General features: G+C 40.8%; 1 protein-coding gene across 2 annotated transcripts; it reads left to right on the top strand.

Moving 5' to 3' along the window:
* The first annotated feature begins 3303 nt into the window (after positions 1–3303).
* LOC104959654 (desmoplakin-like) lies at positions 3304–26367 on the top strand. 2 transcript variants are annotated; one of them, XM_010787555.1, is made up of 24 exons: positions 3304–3857; positions 5570–5648; positions 6262–6383; positions 6473–6623; positions 7569–7694; positions 8783–8842; positions 8950–9117; positions 9427–9531; positions 9644–9739; positions 10192–10317; positions 10627–10779; positions 11183–11337; positions 11427–11553; positions 11674–11860; positions 12117–12538; positions 12664–12842; positions 13008–13146; positions 13306–13499; positions 14130–14292; positions 14383–14466; positions 15181–15288; positions 15451–15549; positions 16186–18012; positions 19429–26367. In XM_010787555.1, exons 1-24 carry the CDS (start codon positions 3415–3417, stop codon positions 25729–25731), a joined length of 11616 nt encoding a protein of 3871 aa, XP_010785857.1. In that variant the 5' UTR covers positions 3304–3414; the 3' UTR covers positions 25732–26367. The 2 variants fall into 2 exon arrangements, with proteins under 2 accessions (XP_010785857.1, XP_010785858.1); XM_010787556.1 differs by having other exon boundaries at positions 3305–3857; positions 16186–16683.
* The last annotated feature ends 1133 nt before the right edge of the window (positions 26368–27500 follow it).

Here is a 27500-nt window from a genome sequence, read left to right as displayed (position 1 = left end):
TGCCAGCTGCAACATCTAAGTGATGTACATATTAATTAATCATTTGTTATTTTGACGTTTGGTATTTAACTTAATTCTGGTACTTTTTAATGCAGGACTTTTACTTATCTTGAAATATGTTTACACTGTGGTATTGCTGTTTATACTTTAATCAAGTATCTAGGTATTTCTTTAATGCGTAAGGTCCTATTATGCATTTTGAATGTTCCCCCTTACTGTAGTGTGTTATATAGGTTTGTGGCATGTAAATGGTCTGCAAAAGCTAAGTTACCAAAGTTACCTCCTAGTGACATCACTCTGTAACACTCGCGCTTCTATTGGCTGGCACTTCAACTTGCTGGTCAGCAAACCAATCGTAAAAAAAAGTTTAACATATCCCTTTTTTGATGTCACATAATGTGACACATAATACAAATCTGAACCTGAAAATGTGTATAATAGGGCCCCTTTAATTTAATATATTTGCTGTCCTGTTAAAATAAATATTTATATTTAATAATTATTTGAACTTTTCAGTAAAACTTAAGAATTAAGTGTTGCTTTAGAGTAAATATCGGGGGAATTCTCATGTTTTCTAAAAAGGTCTTGTAGACATATTAATCTTGCAGCCGGTTTCTGAATCACTTGAAAGTGAAATAAAGGTGCCAAACATTACAAAGTTTAGGAACTTCCGATGGGAAGATAACTTTCTCAGAAACAAGATTTAGAGGAGGTGCCTTGTCTTGGACATAATCTAGATTAAGTCAATTTAATGTACCTGTTTTTGGATTGGCTGCACAAACGCACCATCACACAACAATCTTTGACTAACCTATAAAAATGTGCAAGCCTCATCGTGTCTGCAGAGATCAGGAATGAGCGGCAATGTGAGAGGGTGGGGTATCAGGGAACGCCTCAGGTACACACCCTAAAATATGAAATGCATTCAAGCAGAGGATAAAAAAGACTACATTTAGTAAATGCTTTTCATTAAAAACATTTTGAAGGCTTTTTTGCATCAGATTGCACAACACTTTAACTATCTTCTTCTTCTGTCTTAACTTAGTGTGTCCCCTGTAGTGAAACTAACCTACTAAATCCTGCTCATTCAAGCCCATAATGGTTCAATACTTTCTTCTGCAACCAGAAATCCCAGAGAAGCAAATTAGGGAACAAAGTGTAGCTTTAAAAAAGGGAAGACCAGGGGTGTAATGCGGTTTTGGTGAAAGGTGTGTATCAGTGTGAGTTTATGTACAAGGATATATTATGTAAAGGTGTGTTCTTGACTGTTATCCACCACGGGGAAAAAACGATGTTAAGGTGGGACCATATGTTGGAGGAGTTTATTTTCTGCATGAATCACTCATATCGAGTACAAAAGCTGCACAACTAAGTCGATCATAGTAATAAAAGTGCAGAGCTGCTGGTTTCATTGTGATATGCCAGGATATTATGGGAAACAATTCCTCAGCAACAAGTCATCCAAAACAGGTCTGCAATTATGGGAAAATGGTCCCCACAACGACACAACTGCAACAACACAAACACACTTTGCCTCCAGCTCAGTTTGGAGGGGAGTGGCTCTGTATTATGGGAATGGCAAACAAATGTTGGCAATAAATTATGAACCGTACCATAACCCTATCTGCCCCCGCTTCTCTTCTCTCTCATACTTTCCCTCTTGCATGCTGATTCACATAACTCCAAATCCCACACAATAACAAACACACACACACACACGCTACATTCCTCAGTTGCTGGTGAGTTTATTTGGTAAGATGGTGTAGGGAGATTGTCCTTGAACTGTAAGGTCTTGGCTCAAGCAAACATGTTCTCATTCTTATTATGATTTTCATAATTATGTGCCAGTGGACTGCACAGTATGGTGGCAAACAATTGCAAACATGCTTCATTGGCCCCAAACACTTCTGTTTTCGTTGTGTTTTGAGCTTCTTGCAGTGTTTTGTATTTGAAGCGTTTTGTATTTGTGTCATTTTGTTTATGCATTGCTTTGAATAAATGCTGCGCATGTGTTGTCAACACTTCATTTGTATGTGTTTTTTGATGTGCATTGTTTTTTAAACTAAAGCGCGTTCCCCTAAAGGAAATATTTTGGGCCGAAAAAAACAACCGGTCCTACCGGACTGCACTTACACTACGCTAAATAACTATGCAACAGTGAATGCTATAACATGTGTCACATGGAATTGTGGGGTGGCCTTATCTCTCTTCCTTTAAAAAATAAATAAATAAAAAGACAATACATTCCATCAAGTAATTGTGGAAATATATTAGAAATAGATTTTGAGATTTAAGGGGGGAGCTTATCAAAGTTTGCGTCGGCTTCAAACACACTTGTGTGGTATGACTCTAAAGTCTATGTTGGTGTGTGTCATAAAAAACACATATCTCAGTACTTTTGGCACAAGATGTTCCATGCTGCCAGCTAATTTTAAGCAGTGTTAGGAGGTAACAGTGCATGCAGACATACAATAGCTGGATATCAAACAATGTCTGTGGTCTCTGTGTAAACTCTGCAACTGTTCAAGGTCATGAAATACTCTGCGTGTATTTGCAATTTAGGATTTTTATTTAGCCAAAATCAGACTCAGAATATCACTATTTCGTGATACATTCAAAAATGAATAACGTCTTTCAAGAAAATTGACTTTGGACAATTACAGTAAGCACATGCTGCAAAAAATACATCTTTGAACACTGTAACTGTAACAATTTGCATAACACATTATATAACACAGAATAAATCTTAACTAAAATAAGTAGGACATTAGTGTAGCATTAATCAGGAGTTGTCACAAGTGTGTCTTTCTCCATTTATCATATTTAAAAGGATGTCAGTCTATGATAATAAATTCAACCAACGTTGCTGTCAACCAGGAGCAGCTGTCAAACTTGTTTTTACTCTGTGTCCCACCTAATGTCTGGAGGCAAGTGTTTAAGTAGTGTGTGTGAGTGTGTGACTCACAAACAGTTTTTCTCAGTTGAAACGACAGCCTTTGACCTTTACAGCTGTGGCTTAACAAGAGAGAAAGCAATAACATCTAATAAGGTGTTACAAAAAACAGAAACAGTATGCAAAGGCGGTCACATTTCATAAGTTTTATGTCCCAACTTGTGTCACAAGTGAAAATGGTCCCCACAACGACACAACTGCAAGAACACAAACACACTCTGCCTCCAGCAGAGTTTGGAGGGGAGTTTGGAGGGGAGTGGCACTGAGGAGAAACGTTTTTTGGCTCAGATGGTTGGGGAGGGACAGAGAGGTGTGGTCACCAGCCTCCAAAAACGATCGTTCCCTGACGCCTGAGTTCAGTCTGGATCGGAGAGACCGAGGGACCGGGGCCAGCGCACAGAGAGACTAACTTCCTGATGACTTCCCCCCAGTAGGGTTAGGGTGAGCATATCACTGCTAGAATGAGTCATTACGGGTCCCAGAATCGCCTGTACCATGGCCAGAGTTCGGCCTCCAAAGGTGACTTGACTGGCAATTACGCACGCAGCGAGGTCGTGCACGGTGGTGGTAATGGATACGATCCCTACCAGGAAGGATACAACACCTACACCTTTTCAAAGTCCTCTGGAGGCGGCATGCCAAGTGGAGCAATGATGAACGGAATGATGTCGGGAGGCACAATGTCCAACGGTATGGGGATAAAAGGCGGACATACAAGCACCATGATGAGCAGTTCGGGAGGCGGCATGTCAGGCGGCATGGGAGGCGGAATGGGAGGCGGCATGGCAAGCGGCATGGCAAGCGGCATGGCAAGCGGCATGTCAATGTCAGGCGGAATGAGAGGCGGAATGGCAAGTGGCATGGCCATGTCAGGCGGCGGAGGCGGCATGGGAGGCGGATCGAGGTATGGCTCTATTTTCTTGTTTGTTTAATTAATTAATTTGCGCTTTCCTCACAGTCACCTGTTGCCAGTTTCTTTGCAGCAGGGGAACATGATGTGGCCCTCTCTACAGCGAGGAGGCATGTACGCCTGCAAGCTGGTTGCCATTAAATATTGATGATTGATGATGACAGGGCAGGCTCTTTCGTCCCAGTATACATTCCTTTCCAAGTCCTGTCATTTGCAGGTTAAACACATTTCCCCAAACAATGCATGATAATATGTGCAGGGACCATGATTGAAGTGAAATGTTTCTGCATAATACAAATCTGAACTTTGAAAGAACTACGGTTTCATTACGTTTTGGAACAGTTTTTAATGAATTAAGGTTTAACAAAGTCATCCGGTCTCCATACAAATCCAAAGGAGTTTGCAAGATTCATGTCAAAGCATGTGTGCCTTCATAGTTTGTTTGTTGAAGGAGTTATCGTTTCACCTGACTCTTTTATTGCATTGATAACACACTGAGATAATAAAACTAAGCTGCACGGCAATGTCTCAATCATGATTTAAAGCCAGTTTAAAGCTGATGTTCTGCTGATTCCAAAGAAATGCTGAGATTCTTCCGTCCCTGTAGAGAATAACTGAGTTTAATTTATGGCTCTTAGTGAGCTGCTACATTCCCTCTGCTGTGACAGCTCTACTAGCTTGTTCCAGAAACATGTGTATCAGTTTCAGACCTTCCACTATCACCCACAAGGGAAATATGGCACTGTGGTACTTTGGGAGAAGTGCAGACAGGGCATCTGGCTGACACAATCCCAAGATGTCGACACAATGAAATCTATTGTAGTATAATAGTTTCTGGTTCAGTTATTTGTTAAGAGTTAATATCATGTCGTTTCTGATATCTATGAGCAGGTTTGGTAGAGGCCTCAAAAGATTGGTGGTGGTGTTTTTCAAATTAAAATCCTCACAATTCTTCAGAAATGTATAACTTGACTGATAACCTGACCTGGCCCATAGATCAGCAGCATTTTGGCAGGAACAGCATTGTCCTCAACCTTGTTTTTTTATTTTTCATTGCACCTACCTTTTTTATTTTTTTGGAAGTGCTCAATTGTTCAAACGTTTTGCAAGATATAGTTTTGTAGGCTTTGATTAAATATTTTAATAAAAAAATGTGCCTATACTGTATATTATGTAAATAAAAGAAAGTAGAAATCACCTTTTTATTAACTCATTTTCAATTCCAGTATCGGCCTCAAATCCCTTATTTGCCAGAGACACCAACTTTAGTTTTCAGTGTAACCACTGCTTGTGATGATAATGATAATGTTTTTATTATGGAGCCATGCATACCAGCTTGTAATAGATCACAAGTGCACATTTCTAAATAAAAATGTAGTGTTCGAAATTGAATCATACCAGTTAACATAAGTAGACTGTTCGTTCAAAATGTTTGATAACGCATATTTTTATTACTGTTTTACTGTTACATACTCATACAAAGCCTAATGTGATGCACAGGACATGACATCAAAACTGTGTGGTCTTAGTGGTGAACAAAATTGAAAATGCTCACTTCTCCTTGCATTACATAATACGAACGTTTGTGACCGCTGATCCAAACTGTTGGTGGTTATGCATTTACTACATAATGCATCTGAAGATTATTATAACAATGAGCTCGATAGTGACACTTTTAACTCTGCTGCCCCCTGCTGTGGTTTCAGCACCATCCACCAGAGGGCCGTGCTGCTGCAGAACCAGTGCCAGGAGTACCTGAAGAAAGCCGAATACGCCCTTCAATCTGTGAGTCATGACTGGTTGTTATTGCGTTACTGTGGCTGCTTTCCTTCAGGGATGCAATACAATCCTGTCTGAGTCAGATCTAATTCTGTAAAATTTTATCGGCAGACTTGGAAAGATTGACTTGTTGTCAAAAAAACTGAACATGTGAAAAGGAACCAGGCTGATAGGCTTTTGTTGGGCCTGTTTTTTATTGTCTTTTTTTTTGCAAAGTAATAATAATAATAATGCATTTTATTTATATAGCGCTTTTCACAACTCAAAGACGCTTAAAGTAGTAGAAGTAAAGTAGTAAGTTAGTGATAAACCAATTGTTTTTAATGCAAAACATTGGTGTGTGATTTATGGCTCCGTGGCATATCCAAATAATCCAACAGACATATTATAAAGTTAGAACATAAAAAAAAAAATGCCGATACATTCAAAAACTTTCATTGGTAAACATTGATAAATCAGATAAAATGGTGAATAATTCTTAGATATTACTCATTTTGCAAACAGAAAAATCCAACATTTTTCACATTTTCTAGAGACTGAAACACTTCTGTATCAATATGTTTTGCCTCTGCAATGTGGTTTTGTACACCTCCCTGATTGTTTGGATTATGCCTTGCAGGGCGGTTCCGCGGCTGATGTAGAGCGCTACATGATGCTGGCTAAAGAGTCTATAGCGCACATGAGGAACTGCGCCATGGACCTGAGACAACTGGGACAGCCCAATGACAACGTAGTGAGGACGTAAGGAAGACTTTCCCTTTCCTTCACCCTCCTCTGAATAGCCTTTTTTTTTAAATCCTAAATCTCCTTACTCTCTGCATTACTCGTAGATTGGAGGTATGTAAAGATCAGCTGAAGGTAGTCCAGATGGCCATGACGGGCAGCCTGCACAGGAGGAGGAGCACCAGAGTAAGCTCGGGAGGATGGGAGGAGCCTGGAAGGAGCTTCCAAGATGCTATTGGATGGATTGCACAACGCAAGGTTTGCACGCACGCGCACACACGCACACACGCACACACACACACACACACACACACACACACACACACACACACACAAACCTCTCAGGTGAGGTAAAAAAGTGAGGCTATACATGCATTTGATTGACCATACAATATACAGTAAAGCTGGCTACAGTATTGTTATATATTTAGTTGAAGAGATAAGGTTATTTATATATTGAAATGTTATTAGATATAGGTTTGGTCACTTTATTTAAAGCCATGTCAGTCAATATAAGAGTGATAGGAAGTTCCAATTCTGGCGTTTGACTTTTTGGGGAGGGACGACCATTTCAATCACATTTTGAAATTGCCCCTTTAATAAAAAAGTGTTCAGCATCCTAATTACACTTACACTGATGTGGTTCCTTGGTGACCTGTTTTTTTAGAAGTTGAACCAGCCCCTAGAATATAGCTTAACATGTTTTTATATTGTTTATGTTTTTAATTGATCAAATCGTTCCGATTATAGTTTGCATAATTTGAAATTGCATTGATGTACATTGCAGAAACACAACAATAAAAACGAAAAAAAAACATTTAGAATAGGAAAGCCTTATGCATGGCAAACAGATGCTTTTCAAGCCTTTTCATGCTCATTAATACTTTAAAATTAGAGTTACATGAATGCATTCCTTTGCTGTAAGTAGTTATTGTGGAATGTAAGAAGAACACTTAAGATGACACAGTTGAATTTTTGAAAGATGGTTTTGTTTTGCCTTCAGTTCTCTGACCAATGTTCTTCTGGTAGATTCCTGAGGGTTTTGGTGAAAGGCTCATACAATTCAAAAAAATTAAATAAAAGAAGTCTTGCCGCCACCTGCTGGTCACATTGAGTATGCATATCAGGCAAATGAGAGGCACTCCCTCTCGTGTCTGAAAAACAATGTGTTTCTGCTGATGTAAATACATGTTTGTGTTTCAGCGCCTGATTGAAACGGCCCCCTGGGGAGACGACCCTGCATCCATCGAGCAGCAGGTCCTCAGCCACCAGAGCTTCCACAGCGCCAACCAGAGGTCTGCAGAGGTGGACCGGGCCAGAGAGGACCTGGTGGGTTCAGCTGGAACAATGCCAAATGTATTAGTGCTGCAAACAGAAGTCCCAGTGATAGGTGTTTTGAGAGCACATAACATACCTACCCAAAGACTTTATATTCTACTTACTCAATTTGAATCGGGATTTCAGACTGGCATCTCAATACACACAATGACATATGTATCTTTTTTCAACTATAAATTAGACCAAAATAACAAATCTTGTAAAAAAAGAAAAGAGAACATACAAGCAACCTACATTGACTAATAAATGTTCGTTTTCATGTTCAACATGTTGAAAATGTATTAAATATCCTTTCATTTGTTTTTGATATATCATAGAAAACACTAAAACGGGTGGTTAATATAGTAATTATTATTATACAACTAGAGGGACTCAGATTGAAGAAATCATTTTCAAAATTCAAGCCGCAAATATGAAGATCTCCACAATCTTCAATATGGAAATTTCTGGATTTTATATAAATTTAAGGTTTATGGAAACGTTTCTATATATAGCATATCATATAACCCTAACCCTAAACTAAATATATATTTTTTTGTGCAAACTAAACAAGACATTTTGAGAAACTGTGATTCATATTTTTCACTCTTATCAGCATTTTAGGGATTATTGTGTTACAAATAAAATGAACCGTTAAACACATGAAATAACTACAAAACAATCCACAAGTCAAACAAATTAATTATATTAAAAGGGGAAACATTGATTGACAATAACTTATAAGATATTGCTTACACATAATGGATTCAACATTATTATTCATATATACATTAATCATCACATCTGACCACCTGGTCATTATTCAAGTATTGTGTTATATCATCACTTTTCTAATCTTTTATCAAGGTCTCTTATGGTATTTTTTATTTATTCTAGCTTCTTCCACCGTTAGGAATTAAGTTATACATATTTAACTAATTACTTTGAATATGTTTAATAATTGATATTCTTACAAGGAATAAGTAAGAATAAGAAAACAATTGTGTATTTCCTATGGTGCTTTCCCAAGTGATAGTATTAGAGGGTTATTGTTTAATTACTGTCTACTCACTAACTTGGGTTTGGTTCTTTTCCCACAGATGAAGAATGGAGACAAGGGGAATGTTCATGCTCTGGATCAGGAGTGGGAGAGTCTGCAGGTGAAAAAACCCAGCACTTTACCACAGTAGCGGACACTCCTATACTTGTGTTTTGTGTTTTCAGGTGCATTGTTGTATTTAAACATTCTCTTATTTTCCCTTTCTAGAAAATGTCCATTGGTCGAACCGAGCAATTGCAGGAGCTCAAGAAAATCATTCAGGATATTTCCAGAGAGATCATGTGGGTGAACGAACGGGAGGAGGAGGAGCTGATGTTTGACTGGGGAGACAAGAACATCGACAAATACATCCCGAAGAAGCAGGAGGGCTACTCGGTTAGTAAAATTACTCAAAGATTACAAGTTCAGCGAGAACCAGGAGAGAATTGGATTGGTCCAATGAAAATCCATATTTAGGAGCATATAACTAGTCTATTAACATTCTTGGCAATCCTGTAAATCTAAAATACTTTAATTTATTAATTTAATCTGCATTTCATGGGGGAGCAATCATCTGGGATACATTCGATTTTTGGCAGCTGCAGTCAGTCATCCACTTAGAGCGGAGCCACAGAGTGTTCCTCCAGCTGCATCCCGGTGTCCCATGTGTCCCCTGTGATTACTGAAACTCTTCTTACATCACAGAAACTGATGAGTGCCCTGGAGGAAAAAGAGAAGGACTTGAATAAACTCAAAGGAAAAGTTGATGCACTCCTGAAGAACAACCATCCGGCTTCAGACAAGATCGAGGTGTGTACCGACCCCGTCATCATTTGACCAACACAGTGTTTACATGCATTTATATGTGTGTAGGGGCCTTATCTAATATTACTCTATTTGTTGTTTTCTATGTGTTTCTCAGGCTTACAGTGACACTCTGCAGACTCAGTGGAGTTGGCTCCTTCAAATCACCAAGTGCATTGATACTCACCTGAAGGAAAATGGCGCTTACCACCAGGTAGAAGGACTCAACATAATAGCAACAGATATAATTGCTTTAAATAAGCATTTCATGCAAAGCAACTAGCAAACTGGAGACACATTTTTTAAAGACTAGCTGGTAAAGAGAATGAAGCATTTAGTATGTTAAGGGAGTAATACTGTATTTCCCTAAGGAGTTGGTGGTGGTGACCAAACATTGAGCTAAAATAAGAGTAAGAAACTGTGTTAAGCTGGTGATTACATTTCTATATAGCAGGGGGTCCACTGGTTAAGTTACTGGTTCGATGTAAGCTGTTGATATTTTTGTATTGTTTTCTCCCTCCATAATTTCCTGTCTCCTCCTGAACGTTCAAATATCCATTACAGGCCAAATAATTGCAACAAAAAAAAAATGTCAAACTTAAAAACCCACTTAAAAATATGCATTTTTTATCCATTGATACTAATTATCCCTTTTATGCACCCTAGTTCTTTAAAGAGGCCAATGAGACGTACAGCAAGCTGCAGAAGGAACACGAGACGGTCCGTAAGAACTTCATCTGTGACAAGAACACTCCTCTGGAGGACCTAGGGAAGATCCTCAATGGGCTGGAGGTAAACCAGCTTGTTATTTTGTCAATTTCCCCTTTAATAAAAATATCTGATTCTGTAGATGTAGCCAAAACTCGTCTTTAAAATGTGACCTTGGAGTAAGTTGTTAAGACCGGCGGTATAGTCTACCTCCTATTTTATGCATTTTACCTGCCTTTTTTCATTGTGTGTTATATGAATAAGATATTGGTATTATTACTGTTTTCTGTTTGAATAAGCCACAGAACAGTTTGTTATTATTATTATTATTATTATTATTATTAATCTGCATTATTATTGTTGTTGATCTTGTCTTTGTTTTATGTTCTTCAGAAAGAGAAAGAGATCATTATGGAAAACAAGAGGCAGGTTCAGCATCTGGTCCACAAGTCCAGGAGCATTGTGAGGCTGAAACCCAGAAACGCCGAAGACAAGAGCAACAACCAAGTCATCGTCAAAGCCCTGTGTGACTTCAAACGAGAACAGGTCCGTTTTTTTTTAATATGATACACTCTTGGGAATACATTAATATTCATCAATAATCTAATCTCTGAGTAAGTAAGGGATTTTTTATTTAAATTATACTTTCTTTAGTGTGTTATCTAGGTTGTTGTGCATGTAAATGGTCTGCAACATTTAAAATCCCAAAGTTCCCTGCAGAGGGAGTTTCTCTCCCACACACTCACACATTGAAACAGAAGAATTAGCATGATAGGGCCTTTTAAAACAAAGTTACAAAGTGTAAACATAAACAGCTATAAATAGAGGGCACACATACAAATACAGAAGACACACATAAATGACAGCTTCTATGAATGCTTATGTTCTATCTTATGTTCCCAGAAAAGCTTGTCTTTATTGAAGAATTTCATTTTTTCGGACTCCACAGAAGGTGATCTGCAAGGGAGATGAGGCGATCCTAAATAACAACAGTCAGCGCAGTAAGTGGGACATTACAGGTCCGGGAGGCCTGGATATGTCGGTGCCCTCTGTGTGCCTGATCGTACCCCCCCCCAACCCACTCGGCATCAGTCTGGCCAACAAGTAAGGGGCAACAATTGTTTCTTTGGCAGAGAAGAAGGTGCAATAAATGTTGTTGTGAGGTAAAGGTTCATATGTTGTGTTATCCTTAGGAATGAGCAGTACTACGACGCCATCATGTCGATCTGGAATCAGCTGTACATCAACGTCAAGAGTCTCATCGCCTGGCAGTACTGCCTCATTGATATCAGACAAATCAACTCCCTCACCATGACCATGGTAAGTGATGAATACACTCTCTGAAGTTAGCCTAAAGTATTATTAGTATGTTTAAATGAAGTGCATTTCCCTACATTTTGGTTTCTGTTTCAAACGTAATGTTTGTTTGTGTGTGTTCAGCTGTCCCACATGCCTCCTGAGGAATACCGGCAACTCATCAAGCGCATGGAGACTCGTTTCGAGGAGTTCAAGTTGTGCAGCTACGGCTCCGAGATGTTTACTGACGATGACAAGATTGGCTTGGATAACCAGTTCACCGGAGCCCAGGCCCACTACGAGGGGCTGGTGGTTCAGCTGCCTGCTTACAGTCAGTATTACACATGCATGAAAACAATGTATTACATCTTAGATTTTTGATTGTTAACTGTGTCATTTTGTTTTGATAATGAACAAAATAATGATTAGATGCCAATGAAAGCAACGGCCATGAATCACAATTGATTTGAGATCTTAATAATAATGCACCCTCTGTTCTTTTCATTTGAAGTCCCCTAATCACAATAACCAGCTAATTATGTTTTTGACAACCAATTATTAAAAAAACCACCTGTGTCTTCTCACAGCTGGGAAATTAGAAGCAGAACGAGCAGCGGATCAGAAAAACACACAGTACCTGATCCTGATACAGCAACAGCAGGAGCAGCAGCTGCTACTGGAGCAACAGGCTGCAGCAGAGGCGGAGGCCAGGAGACTTGAAGAACTACGAAGAAAAGAAGAGGTTAAGAAAGTGAAGAAGACGGAGGTCAAAGTGGTAAATAAAGTACATAAGAAGGAAGAAGTTAAAGCCACCAAGGCAGAGGCTGCGAAGAAGGTGGGGAAAGTGTCCTCCTCTTCTTCCTCCTTCTCGTCCTCCCGCAGTTTATCTGAGTTGCACACGCTCAGACTCAAGCTGGAGGGCGCCGAGGGCACGCTGAGTCAGCATGTTCACATCTGCCTCGGAGACGACGGGATACGCGACTGTGGCCTTAAGATCTCTCAGTTAGAGGTAGACACGCAAACTCATTAATACAAGAAGAACAGTTTACAGTATTAAATGGTTACAGAAAACTAATATTGTTCCAAATACGTACGCATTGCAATAATTGTAATTGATTGTATGTTTCCCTACAGACGGTGCAGCAGGATGTCCACTTCATGAACGAGGAATACGTACGTCTGAGGGAGAACATCTTGAAGGAGCTGGAGGGCATGAATGACCCGGATAAAGCCCAGTTCCTACGCAGTGAGATTGAGATTATTAACCAGAGACTGGGCGGTCTTGAGAGCAGCTCGTCAGCTTACCTGCAGCGGTAAGATCCCAAACTAAAATGTCCTAACGTTACTTTGTATATTAATATGACCCTTTTTTACATTTTGTATATGTTACTTAACCAATAAATATGTAAAATCAGCTACTCTGACTCATTAATCTAATTAAATATATGATTTCCATTGTATTTCTTCCTGTCTATCAGGCTCCAGGCTCTAAGGGACATGCTGGAGAGCGTGGCACGAGCTGAAGACATAGTGAAAGTTCATGAAGCAAGGCTAACAGAAAAAGAGACCACTTCCCTGACGCCCAGTGAGGTGGAGGATTACATGTCGACCCTTAAGGTATTTGATAGAACATCTTACAATTTCACACATTTTTTGCAACAGTAGCTGCAATTTGCACCAACCAGCTTCTGACCTTTTTTACATACGGTGCATCCCATGCTACTTAAAAATATCTTGATTACATGTGACGTTTTGTTCTGTGCTGTTGATGTGTAGAATATCAAAGCAGAGCTGGATATGAAGAAGTCAGTGTTGGCCTCCATGGAGGCAGAGTTATCCCATGCCAACCACTGGAACGGCCAGGTGGGCGCGCCCTTCTACAGGTGTGACATGATGCTATCCAAATACAGTGAGCAGGTGGGCCTGCTGACTGACCGCTGGAAGCGAATCCAAGCTCAGATTGACACCAGGTATGGCTTCCTCTCTCTTTCATATCTATTTTATACAAATGCCACCACCAACTGGTTGTTGCATGCACATTCAAGACAGATTTAAGAATGTAAAAAGGCTCAAGCATTCTAATGTATTTGTTGAATGTATGGCATCTTTTTAATAGTGAGACGCGTCAAATTAAATGTAAGAGAAGATGAGCTAATGTTGAATATTTCTGTTACTTTAACTATTTGTTGATCAATACACAGACTATGAGGCACAATTGCTAACATGTTATAGCTTATTCTTTGTTGCTTAATTTGTATGAATTGTAAATCAAACACCTTTTGATTTCTGAATGCTGATCGGGTCAAATCATTTTTAGGTGACACCTTGGGCTCTCAGAACTCGTTATGGGCATTTTTCATTATTTCTTGACTTTTTAAACATGCAGTTAATAAATGAATTAAGAAAATCTGCAATCTATAAAATAATCCTATAATACAGCCCTTGACACGGGACGGCTTGCATCGGATTAGAGTGTTGTGTAGACAGGAACTCATTCCTCCGTCTCTGTATCTCACATGAATTCATAGTAATCTTCATTTACACTGAAAAACATGAAGAAGATTGGTTTCTTTATTTCAATTGTGTTCTCCTACTTGCAGAGTCCAGGATTTGCAGGTGTATCACCCTCAGCTGGAGCACTACAAGCAGCGCAGCACCTCCATTATTGACTGGATTGATACCACACGGAAGAAACAAGACAGCCTGCGGGCCACCAAGATCGAGAGCATCCCTGCACTGACGGAGCATATTACCAAACAGAAGGTGTCCCGCTCAGCCATTTGTTTCTATTCATTAACTTATACACTATGACTTCAATTCATCTGACATCTTTATATTATTGTTTCCCTAAAGGCTCTGAACTCAGAAATCAAAGCGAAGAGGGAGACAGTGGAGCGAGTGCTGAGGGACAACGAGGCCTGTGTGAGCTCTATCAAGGTGAGGAGACCTTCATAGATACAAATTCACTTTTTTAAATCAAATCATAGTACACTACGGATGTACCAATGCATCGGTCAGACATGCTGGGAAGAGGTTTCCCAACTCCTACACTTTGTCTATAGTGGCACAGCTCGTTCAGACTCCGTCGCAGCGGAGCAGAAGTTATCTATCTGAGGCAAACGCACAAAAACTCACCATCAAAGACAAAAGGAATCAAATGAAAGCAATGACTTTTGGAACTTAAAATCTCCTCACTGAGGAGACAGTAGTACAGCAGACCAAAGAGATTTCGTAAAAAATATTATTAAGATTTTAGTCTCATTCAAAGATAGTGTTATAAAGGACAGACAAATATATTGTAATATCTTTTTATTTAAAAAATAAGAAAATAGCAGCAACAATCGGCATCGGCAGAGACATTTTAAAATAAAAAAACAAAAAAAGTCATTATTATTATTGCTTTTCTATACTAACTGATCAATACTCAAACAATCCACTAAACCAACTATCCCTCTTATTCAACATAATTTCACCGATTGATACGCACATACTTTTAATATTCGTGGTGCTTTGCAAATGTAGTGTTATTGAAGTACATTATTACTTCCTTTGTACATTGTTTGTGCAGTCTTACATTTCCCCAGATTACTTCATTTGAATGAAACAAAAACATGTGTTGGATTGCTCCTGACATCACCGTTTGTTTTACAGGACTATGAGACAGACTTGGCAGCTTACAGCTCTGGTTTAGAGACTTTGCTCAACATCCCCGTCAAAAGGACAATGCTGAAGTCGCCAACGATGGATCTCAATGTGGAAGTAATAAAACTGGAAAAGCCGTCTATCATTAAAAACTGAAACAACATTTTGTGGATTTATTAATGAATGCTATAAAAGGGGATCAGTGACATTTCTCAGAAACTGTGAAGTTGACTTTTGTTCTTTCTAAATTAATCCTTGAGTTTGCCTTGTTTTTTCCAGGCTACACAAATGCAAACCCGTTACATGGAGTTGCTCGCCCATTCTGATGACTACTCCAAATTCCTGGGAGTGATGCAGAAAAACATGGAGGAGCTCAAGGTACTGTTGTGTTTATAATTATCATTTTTAAAACATCCAAATGTTGTGTCTTACTGAATGTTTTAGCTTTGTTTGTTTGTTTGTGATCAGCTTTTATTAACATCCTGCCAGGGGACTATGAATAGACTTTGGCTTCATGTGTTGCATACACAGTAGGTGATCATTATTAAATGAATAATGAATGCTCATTGTACACGATGTTGAAAGATTAAAGTTGAGTTACACTGAGGGAACACTTAGGTGTTGGACATGTAATATTAAAAGGTGCACTAATTAGCAGATAACTCAAAAGTCTATTCCCAATTTAGCAGTTATTCTCAGCTCTAAAGCACGCTTCAGTATTATTATTATGTTACATTTCAAGATGGAACAAGTTAGTGTCAAGCTGTTGAAGAAATGGTAGCTTCTAGAAGCTAAAGAGACAGATGTTTTTTCTCCGAAGACTGTGGCAATCTGAAGCAAGCTAAAAGGAGCAGGATATTGGCAGGATTTGACCTTAAGCTAAATGTAACATTGCGTGTGGTCAATTTTTTAAATAGCCAAATGTCTCATAAAACCACATCTAGGTGATGGTATGCCAGTCGCAAAGTTCTGTAAAATACCGCTGCATTCACCTTTGCTTCATCTTGCTTTCAGATTCGTAACACCAGGATTGACCTGTTGGAAGAAGAACTTCGCCTGCTGAGAGAGAACATGCAAGACAGCCATGCCAAGAACAAATCTCTGGAAGACGCCGTTACACGTTACCAACTGGAGTTGTCCAACTCGAAGGACCAGCTGCTGTCAATGGAGGAGGTGAAGCACATAACTACGCAGAAGTGCAATGCCACCAAGGACAGCCTGGACGGCTACCAGAGCCAAATGTCAGACCTCACCGATAAGGTGACTCGTCTCCAATATATGCTTGATGAAGAAAAGAGGAAGAAGAAGCTGGCAGAGGAGCGCTACACTACACAGCAGGAGGAGTACGAGTTGGTGCTGAGGAAGAGGCAGAAGGAGCTGGAGACGGTCAGCTGGTCCAAGGTGGAGTTGGAGAAGAATGTGTCAACTAAGGAGCACGAAATGGAACAGCTGCGGCGGCAGCTGGCTGAGGAGGCCGCCAGGATCAAGGAGCTTCAGAGGGAGATGTCAAAGGTAAGGAGCCAATGCAGTACGGAGATCAATAATTTAAAGCTCAGCTACGAATCCCACATCCACGTCAGCCGCACAGACACCCATAGGCTGTCAGCCAAGAAGGAGGAGGATACAGCAGATCTCCAGCTGCAGTACAACGCGGTGGAGGCAGAGAGGAGGGATCTGGAGGAGCAGCTCAGCATGCTCAGGATGTCTATGAGCAAGGCTGAGGAACAACGGCAAAGGGCAGAAATAGAAGCTCACAGCCAGCGTTCTGTCGCCGAAGAGGAAGGGTGCAGGCGGAGGGATCTGGAAATTGAGTTGGAGCAGCTGAGGAGTCAGAGTGATGAGGAAATTAGGCGGTATAAAAAGGAGCTGGCGGAGGTCATGAAGAGACTGCAGGAGAAGAGTGACGAGCTGGCCTACATAACTCACAGTCTGGAGGAGGAGACCCGCAGGAGGAGAACTATAGAGGAAGGGCAGCTTGTGCTTGAACAGACATTGGCCCAGCTGCAGGTGAAGCTCACCAGTTCATCAGTGGCTTTTACCCAGTTGGGCGTGTGCGAGGAGGAGCTTCAGAAGATCCGCTCCGATCTGGAAAAGGAGAGCAGGGGGCGAATCAGAGTAGAACAGAATTTAAGCAAGTTACAGGGACGAATGAAAGACATTCAGGATGTTAGAGATGGGCTGGAGAGCCAAGTGGAGAATCTGAGGAAGGCTAACCAGGAGGAAGTGTCCAGAAGAAGGCAAGTAGAAAGAGAGCTGGAGAACACCACCAGTGCCATGACAGAGTACGTCAGCACCCTCACCACTCTACGCCAGAGCCAAGAACACACCAGTGTGTCAGAAAAGAAAGGTGAAGAAGAGCGCCTTAGGTTGCAGGAGGAACTGGAGAGAAGTGTAAAACAAAACAAGGCATCTGCAGAGCGCATGACAAAGATGAGTGCCGAGCTCAAGGCTCTGCAGCAACAACTCCTCCAGGAGCAGGCCAGAGGCAAAGAGGCAAACCTCAGGACGGAGAGCCTTTACAAAACTATAGAAGAGAAGAGTAAGGTACTGAATGCGAGCTCTGTTGAGCTTGAAAGGCTAAAGGTGATGACAGAAACCCAGACCAAAGAGAGGCTCAAGCTAGAGGAGGAACTAAGGGCAACACGCCATGACAAAGAGGAACTCCTGAGAAGCAAACAGGGAAGTGCTGATGAGCTCTCCTCCCAGATTAGTGCCCTGGAGCTGCAGCTGAAGGCCAGTGAGCGCAGCAATGTAGATTACCACAACCTGATCTCAGAGCTTTCCTCAGAGAGGGAGAAAATCAAGCTGGAGACTGAGAAAATACGAATGCAGGCCACCGAGGTACATCGAAGTTTGGCACTAACTCGTGGACTGCTCTCCGCTTTCCAAATCAGAGTCCCAATTTGGATCAATCAAGTAGCTAATAGTAGCTTAATTCAAGTGTTCGCTTGCATGCTGGAACACCTCTAGTTCCTCTGTAGAAGCCTCCCACTTGGAGACTCTGATTTGAACACATATGTCTGTATGTGTTTGCATAGGTTTGCATGTCAGTAACTTTCATGCAAGCATACATTGTGCCTTTCTGCCTGCCGACCTCCCCAAACAACTGTCTCCCTGCCCACACTGTGCATAGATGTGCAGTCTGCATGCTTTGTTGCCTTTTTTCTTTTTTCGCCCAGGATGATCAACAACAAAAATGACATCATTACCTTCAGTCCTCCACAGTTTGATGCTGTTTATCATTTCATTGAAGCATCTTGATGTACTTTAAGACACTCTTTGCAAACTTGTTAAAACAGCACTGCTATTCATTGAAATTATCCACAATTTATTACAGTATTAGAGGCACCTCTTCTTGTTAGGCCATTACATCAAGATTGAATCATCTATTGACATTAGTACATGTGCTGTTTTACAAATTTACAAAATGTTCATAGTAGTAGTCAAAACAGTTGCTCTCTTTTTTGTATCTAAAGTTGTTATGTACAATGTAGTTTGTCTTCAGGATTGGGAAGGTTGATTTTACAATGAAAATCCATTACTTTTGAAATTTGAAAATGTGTTTTTGCTTCTTGATCATTTAAAAAAGAGAATACTACTGTAATGTCATTATGATATAGTGAAACTTCCCAGTCTTGTTAGACATTGTGCTGTTTGCACCTTTCTTCTGAAGGGAATCAGCTTACATATTATATTGGTCATTTAAAAATGCTAATTATATCTTGGCGGAACGCACACATACTAACCTTTTATTTTACTATTTTAATAATCGTTAAAATTGATTGAATCCATTCAATTGCTTTTTTTAGATTAAATACTTGGGCATGTTCTGGTTTAGTATACATTGTCCCATTTGAAATGAACATAGAAGCAGGACGAAGGGACACAAACTAGAGCAGAACAGAACCAAAACATTTTGCGACATCCCTTCTGTCGCTTTTAATTAAGCTATGAGCTCAAATGTAAGACCTCCTTTCAGTATCCTGCTGCATGAATAGATCAAGTATGTGTGCTGTCCTCCTTTATAGTGTTTAACTTTAACAATAAGGTTATCAAGCATCAGTACAAATTGTGTGTAGTTAATTTTGATAGTAGCATGATCATTTCTGATTCTATTCCAACATGTTCTATCCCAGTGTCATTGGTTGTGTAATTGTATACTGTGATGTAAAATGCATAAAATAATGCTTTGGATATGCAGTAAATATATCAATGTATTTATCAATCTTTCTCTTTTTTCCCTCTATTTTTCTACAGACCAAAGTCACGATGCAAACCATCCAGTCCCAGTACAGCGAGATAGAGATAGAGAGAGATAATCTTTTGAGGAAAGTACAATCATCAGACAAGGATAGAGATAGCTGCCGCATACTGGAAGAGGAACTCAGGCTCATTAAATCATCCAAAGACTCTGAGCTGCGTCGTTTACAAGAGGATAACGAGAGGGTGAAGAAGGAATTCAATTACTGGAAGGACCAGTGTGAAAGTAAGCAGGACATGATAAGGCAATATGATACAGAAAAGAATCGTATGGAGAGTGAAAAGAAGACTTTGAAAAGTGAGATGGATAGGCTGATGCGGGAACTCAAGGAGCTTGAAGAGAAATATAAAAGTAGGCTGTCAGACAAGGAGAAGGAACTGAGGGATGTGGCCATTGTCAGAAAAAACATGGAAACTCAGCTGACAAAAGCTAGAGAGACGCCAGCCGTGGATCCCTCCTCTTTGGTTTTTGATGGAGTCCGTAAGCCAGTCACAGCTGACCAGTTGCTTGACTGTGCAGTCTTGGACCAACCAACATTTAGCCAACTTGTAAAGGGACAAAAGACTGTCCCTGGGGTGTCTGATGACAAAAAGGTTAATCTCAAAGGGACAGGTCCAATAGCTGGGGTGGTAGTTGAAGGTCCGAAAGGTCCAGGGTCTATTATTGGACCCCTATACAAAATGACATTAACTGAAGCCAAGAAAGAGAATCTTCTGCCACCAGATTGCGTTTACCTGCTATTGGATGCACAGGCTGCAACAGGTCACATAATTGACCCCAGAACTAATCAGAAGTTTACAGTTGAAGAGGCATGTGCTCAAGGTGTGGTTGATGAAGAGGAAAGGGAGAGGTTGCTAGCAGCAGAGGGTGCAGCTGTAGGATATCGTGGTCCTGGCACCAGCAAACCCCTATCAGTATTTCAGGCCATGAAGAAAGGACTGATTGACAAGAACACAACATTGCGTCTACTACAAGCCCAGGAGTCTGTGGGGGGCATTCTAGATCCTGTACTCAGTGTGTTTCTTCCCAAAGACAAAGCCATTGAGCGTAACCTAATCAATGATGACATAAAACGTGCTCTGAATCAGGAGCCTGAGTTGTACATGGACCCAGAAAGTGAGGATGGCGTAACCTATATGTCAATGAAGAAGAGATGCAAGGTAGAACTACACACAGGCCTTCTTCTGCTTCCTGTCCCTGAGAAGGTAGATCATTCCAAACTAGTCTTTGATGGTGTTCGGAAACCTGTCACAGCCAAGCAGCTGCTGGATTGTGGTGTCCTGGACAAGCCAACGTTTAAAGATCTAGAAAAGGGAAAGAAAACAGTCCCGGAGGTGTCTGATGACAAAAAGGTGCCATTGAAAGGGACTGGGCCTATTGCTGGGGTTGTAGCTGGGACTAGAGGGAAAATGTCTTTTACAGAAGCCAAAAAACAGATGCTTATTGGTGAAGATAGTGCAGATTTGCTACTGGAAGCCCAAGCTGCTACAGGCCACATAATTGACCCTAAAACTAATCAGAAGCTAACTGTAGAGGAGGCATGTGCCAGAGGGGTGGTAGACATTAGGGATAGAGACAAATTATTGGCAGCTGAAGCTGCTGCTGTGGGATACAACCATTATGGTACAACCAAGCCTCTCTCAGTGTTTGAGGCAATGAAGAAGGATGTTATTGATAGAGAGGCTGGACTACGTCTCCTTCAGGCCCAGGAGTCTGTGGGCGGCATTCTAGATCCTAATCTTAGTGTGTTCCTCCCTAAAGAAACAGCTATCAAGCGCAGACTTTTGGATGAAAACCTCAGAAAAGCTCTAAACCAGAGTCCTAAGTGTTACCTTGACCCAGAAACTGAGCTTGAAGACAGCTATGAAGCATTGAAAAAAAGATGCACAATAGAGCCTCACACAGGTATGTTACTTTTGCCAATTACTGAGAAGCAAGATCCTTCCAAACTGACTTTTGATGGTGTCCGTAAGACAGTTACAGCGCAGCAGTTGCTTGATTGTGGGGTCTTGGACAAACTAACATTCGACCAACTAATAAAGGGAGAGAAAACTGTCCCAGAGGTGTCTTTGGATAAGAAGGTGTTTTTAAAGGGGACCGGATCAATTGCTGGGGTAGAAGCTGGACCTATGGGGAAAATGTCTCTATCGGAGGCTAAGAAACAAATGCTCATGCCCTCAGAGAGTGCAGATTTGCTTCTGGATGCACAGGCTGCCACGGGTCACATCATTGACCCTTTAACCAATCAGAAGTTGACAGTAGAGGAAGCATGTGCCAAAAGAGTGGTGGACATTAGGGATCGAGATAGACTCTTGAAAGCAGAAGCTGCGGCTGTAGGCTACCGGGATCCTAGCACAGCAAAACCTCTGTCAGTGTTTGAGGCAATGAAGAAGGGTCTAATTGATAGGAAGACTGGACTTCGTCTCCTGCAGGCCCAGGAGTCTGCCGGAGGCATTCTAGATCCTAATCTCAGTGTGTTCCTTCCTAAAGACACAGCTATCAAGCGTAACCTTTTGGATGAGGACCTCTATCGGGCTCTAAACCAAAGTCCTTCGTGCTACATTGACCCAGACACCGAGCGTGAGGCCAGCTATGGGTCTTTAAAGAAGAGAAGCAAAACAGAGTCTCACACTGGCCTGATACTTCTGCCAATAACTGAGAGGAAAGACCCTTCCAAACTGACTTTTGATGGAGTCCGCAAGCCAGTCTCAGCACAGCAGTTGTTTGAATGTGGAGTCCTTGACAAACCAACATTTAATCAGCTTGTGAGAGGGGAGAAATCTGTCCTAGATGTGTCTATTGAAAAGATGGTCTATCTAAAAGGTACTGGACCCATTGCTGGGGTGGTAGCTGAATGTGAAATAAAAATGTCTTTCTTAGATGCCAAGAAACAAATGCTCCTGCAACCAGAAAGTGCAGATTTGCTGCTCGAAGCTCAGGCTGCCACAGGCTATATAATTGACCCGAAAACTAATCAGAAGCTGACAGTAGAAGAGGCATGCGCCAGAGGGGTGATTGACATTCAAAATCGAGACAGATTATTGGTAGCAGAGTCTGCTGCTGTTGGCTTTAAGGAACCTAGGTCAAACAAGCTTCTCTCAGTGTTTGAGGCTATGAAGAAGGGTCTCATTGACAAAAAAATTGGGCTTCGCCTGTTGCAGGCCCAGGAATCTGCGGGAGGTATTATAGATCCCAATCTCAGTGTGTTCCTCCCCAAAGATACAGCTATCAAGCGCAACCTCTTAGATGAAAACCTCCGTCAAGCTCTAAACCAGAGTCCGGAATGTTACCGTGATCCAGAAACTGAACAAAATACCAGCTATGGGTCTTTGAAGGAAAAATGCATGATAGAGCCTCAAGAAAGCCTACAATTTTTGCCAGTCTCTAACAAATGTGACCCCTCCAAACTTCTCTTTGATGGTGTTCGTAAGTCCGTCACAGCACAACAGTTGCTTGATTGTGGAATCCTGGACAAATCAACATTTAATCAACTAATAAATGGGGAGAAAAATGTTGCAGAGGTGTCTGTGGATAAAAGGGTATTTCTAAAGGGGACGGGGTCAATTGCCGGTGTTGCAGCTGGACCTTTAAGAAAAATGTCATTTACAGAAGCCAAGAAACAGAACATTATGTCATCCAACAGCGCCGACATGCTTCTGTATGCTCAGGCAGCCACTGGAAAAATAATTGATCCCCAAACTAATCAAAAACTGACAGTGAAAGAAGCATGTGCTAGAGGAGTAGTGGATAAGGAGGATGAATCAAAGTTGTTTGCAGCTGAAGCTGCTGCTATAGGTTACAGAGACCCAAATAGTGGCAAGCTCCTGTCAGCAGGCCAGGCCATGAAGAAGGGATTAATTGACAAGGACACAGCTCTACGTATACTTCAGGCTCAAGAGTCTGTAGGGGGTATTTTGGACCCTGCCCTCAGCGTATTCTTTCCGAAAGATATTGCTAAGGATAGGGATCTCATAGATGACGACCTATATCAGGCCCTGAATAAGTCTCCTAAGTGTTATCTGGACCCAAACTCCCAACAAGCAACTACATATGTATCTCTGAAGAAAAAATGCAAAGCTGATCCAAGCACAGGTCTCTTGCTCCTCCCTGAGCCTAAGAAGCCAATAACTTTCCCGGGGCTCAGAGGCAAGGTGTCGGTCATAGATCTAGTGAATGCAAACCTATTAAATCAGTCGGATGTGGAAAAACTGGGGGATGGCAGATTGACGTGCAAGGACATTGAAGACCGCCTGCGCTCCTACCTGAAAGGTTCCACATGCATAGCAGGAGTTTATGATGAGGCCACGGATAAGGTGATGACGGTCTATCACGCAATGAAAGCTGGACTGTTGCAACCTGGGACCACCTTGGAACTGCTTGAGGCCCAGGCAGCCTCCGGCTTTATAGTTGATCCTGTCAACAATCACTACCTTACTGTAACTGATGCCTACAATAAAAAACTGTTTGGGCCAGAGTTTAAAGACAACTTGCTATCAGCAGAGAGGGCTGTGACTGGTTACAAACTGCCGGGTACAGACAAGATTATCTCCCTTGTTCAGGCCATAGAGAGAGGTCTAGTGGAGAAAGGTCATGGCATCCGTCTACTAGACGCCCAGATTGCCAGCGGTGGTATCATTGATCCTGAACACAGCCATCGTGTTGACGTTAAAGTAGCCTACAAGAGAGGTTGCTTTAATGAAGAAATGAACAAGACCCTGACTGATCAGAGTGGTGAGACTCTGGGCTACTTTGATCCTAACACAGAAGAAAACATAACCTATCTGGAGCTTAAGAAACGCTGTATCACAGATAAGAAGACGGGCCTCATCCTTTTGCCTATAATGGACAAGGACGAGCTAGAGTCAACTCTGAGTAACCGCACACGAAAGAGGAGAGTGGTTATTGTGGACCCAGAGACTAATAAAGAGATGACAGTACGTGAAGCATATGACAAAGGTTATATTGACCATGACACGTTCCTGGAGCTATCCGATCAGGAGTGTGAGTGGGAAGAGATAACTACCACTGCTCCAGATGGTTCTGTAGAGTTGATTATCATCATGGACAAGAAGTCTGGAAGAAAGTATGATATATTTGAGCTGATTGGAAAGCGAATTATCAGTCAGTCCCATTTAGATGATTACACATCACGTAAAATCACTCTTACCCAATTTGCAGACATCGTCATCAGCAAGACCAAACGTGGATCATCATCATCAACATCATCTTCATCAAAATCAGTTGCCCCAGTTACATGTTCAACTACATCATCTTCAACTTTAAAAACATCAGCAGTCTCGGTTCCATTGTCCGGGAAATTATCTTCTTCACCATCAGTCCCCCTAAGACCCTTATCACCTACCCTCGCCAAGATGACCACAACAAGAACTACCACATTCACAGAGCGAAGCGCTTCAACCAGTAATACAGCTCATGACTCATCTGACTCTCTAAGGGGTATATCCAGTGTTTCTCTCACCCTAGCCTCTGTTGCTGAATCAGTGGGGGAACAGGAACCTGTGGGTGCCATATTTCACACAGATACATTAGAGAAAATATCCATCACAGAGGCTCTAAATCGTGGTTTGTTGGATTCCATCACTGCCCAGAGACTGCTGGAGGCTCAGGCCTGCACTGGAGGAATAATTGATCCCACAAATGGCCGTAGGCTAAGCATCCAAGAGGCTACCCGACAGGGCATAATAAATGATGACATGGCCCATAAGCTCAAGCCTGCCCAAAAAGCCTACTTTGGCTTTGAGGACGTAAAGACCAAGAAGAAGATGTCTGCTGCTCAGGCCATGAAGGAGATGTGGCTGCCATATGAGGCAGGGAATAGGTTCCTGGAGTTCCAGGCTGCCACAGGGGGGGTTTATGACCCAGAAATGGGCTGTCGAAGAACCATGGAAGACGCCATTAAAATGGGCTGGCTGACTGTAAGAGCAGCTCAGAATCTCCAAGACCTCAGAAACCACACAAAGAACATGACCTGCCCAAAGACCAAACTTAAGATCTCTTACAAGGAGGCTATGGATAATTGTCTGGTGGAGGAAAGCAATGGGATGAAAATGCTCCAGGCATCATCTGAGTCTTCCAGAGGAATCAGCAGTCCCTACAATGCCTCCTCTGCCCCAGGATCCGCTGGTGGCTCCAGGAGTGGTTCACGGAGTGGTTCACGACGCAGCTCCCGCCGGAGCAGTGTTGACCTAGGCTCCCCCCTCTCCTTATCAAACACCTTATCAACTTCTTACCAGAGTCGTACAACCTTCAATACACTCTCCCCAAGATCTACTTATTAAAATGAAAGATCAGGCGCAATAATTCTCTTGCCAATTAGTCAGTTTGTTAAAACTATACTGGTTGTTTAAAAAATAATTGTGTGTTGTATATGAGGAGAAAAATTCTAACTATTTTCCTTGAAAGGTTTGTTTTGTTCTTTGCATTGTTTTAGTTTTAGCTCTGTTGTTGCTATGCTTTTAAAATGCTTGTGTACAAGTTATTGTTAAAATGAACACTGTCAAGACATTTTTCGTAGAAATTGACTCAAGTATTATTGGGCCTCTGAAGGTATTTGAATTTTTTTTCAAGTTAATACAATTGACAGGCACTATTGCCCCTATTGTCCCTAAAATAGGCTTAGAAATTATCGCCATATTCTTAAATACACATATTACAGATATGTTTTTTTAATCGTTGTAGAATACTCATTTATTTTTAAGCTTTGCATTGGTAAAACAATAATGTTCTGTATACATTCATTTTTGAAATACCTATTTTGTGAAGGCAGGGATGCAAGGTTTGGTTACATATATTGGCTTAAGTATTCTTTTCACTTAATCAGTTGTCAGCCATTGGTGTTTTTTTCCTTGGTGCTTTGGTTTTATAACAGTTTCTCAATATCTCAAAAATAAAAGCTAACATTTGTCTTTTGCTCATATGGATTCATGTCTGTTCTTGTTCATGGTCTGTTTTCATGCAACACTTTTTATTTAAAAGAATCAGGTTTATTACCCAGATGGTTTTTCTCATGCAAGAAATTTGCTTTGATGTTTTGGAGCAAGATACATTTAAGATGAAAGTACTGAACATTCCAGAAACAAATATTAAAGCTAGAATACAAAAATTATACAATATAGAAAAAAAAGAAGATTTGCATTCAAAAATAAAAAGAGTATTACAAGTTAATGATTGTTAAGTTAAAGTTGCAACTGAAGCTAAATAATGCTTGACCGAAATGTCAGTGCTATATGTTTTAAATTTCTGATTGGGCCAAATTGGATACATTCAATTCAAATTCCATAACCTTTTTTAGGTTGTTAGTTGTTACCACTATCAATCTTTAGCTTGTCTCAAACTAAATATGGTAGTGACTGAGTGACATAGTCTTTCCTGTGTGTCCAATAAGTGCATTGTTTACATCCGTAGGGTTTCCCGATTGAATTATAATTTTAAGGAGACATAGCAGAGAGAACAAATAGTTTAAATCACCTCTTAGATAAGCACTCCTTTATTTGCTAAAAATGTTATACAAGGTCTGTTCGTATTATCATGAGTCCAGAAGTACAACTAATCCATTAGGTTCAATTATACCCTTTGAGCACTCTTCAGTGGTGGGACGTGGACATGGGCAAGAAAATATTTGTGCTTTGCTTTGAAATTTGCCTTTAAAATATATATATATTTGGGACCTTTATTATTTACTTTACTGGTTTGACCATACACTGTACACTGAAAGAAAAAGGCCGTTGGATTAAGATGATTTTAATATGGAAACCGGTTGCACACATTAAAAACATGTGTACTCAAAAATATTCCATTATGTTAAAGACACACAACTATGTTATGTCAAAGAAACATGAAATTGTTATGTTCATTTGAATATTTCCTTTAATATTAAGTATATTCATTTACCCTATGTTTAACCAACATGACTTTTTTATGTTCATTTTAGGCTTTTAATATGCTCAGTATATTTCATTTGTACCTGTTAAAGCCACATTAATGTTTTGTTTAAACTACCTAGTGCTCAAGGGGTACATAAGATTATTTATTTCATGTAAATAGAGGC

The sequence above is a fragment of the Notothenia coriiceps genome, unplaced genomic scaffold, assembly GCF_000735185.1.
Source record: "Notothenia coriiceps isolate Sejong01 unplaced genomic scaffold, NC01 NC01_scaffold00030682, whole genome shotgun sequence".
NCBI lineage: Eukaryota > Metazoa > Chordata > Actinopteri > Perciformes > Nototheniidae > Notothenia > Notothenia coriiceps.
This window is presented reverse-complemented; position numbering and strand designations above follow the sequence as displayed.

What these genes read in the sequence shown, in the direction of transcription:
- LOC104959654 (XM_010787555.1), top strand. Translation starts at nt 3,415, where the DNA reads ATGAGTCATTACGGGTCCCAGAATCGCCTGTACCATGGCCAGAGTTCG. An exon ending in AGGAGTGGGAGAGTCTGCAG is followed by an intron (nt 8,843 to 8,949) that starts GTGAAAAAACCC and finishes TTCCCTTTCTAG; the next exon opens with AAAATGTCCATTGGTCGAAC. An exon ending in CCTGTGTGAGCTCTATCAAG is followed by an intron (nt 14,467 to 15,180) that starts GTGAGGAGACCT and finishes TTTGTTTTACAG; the next exon opens with GACTATGAGACAGACTTGGC.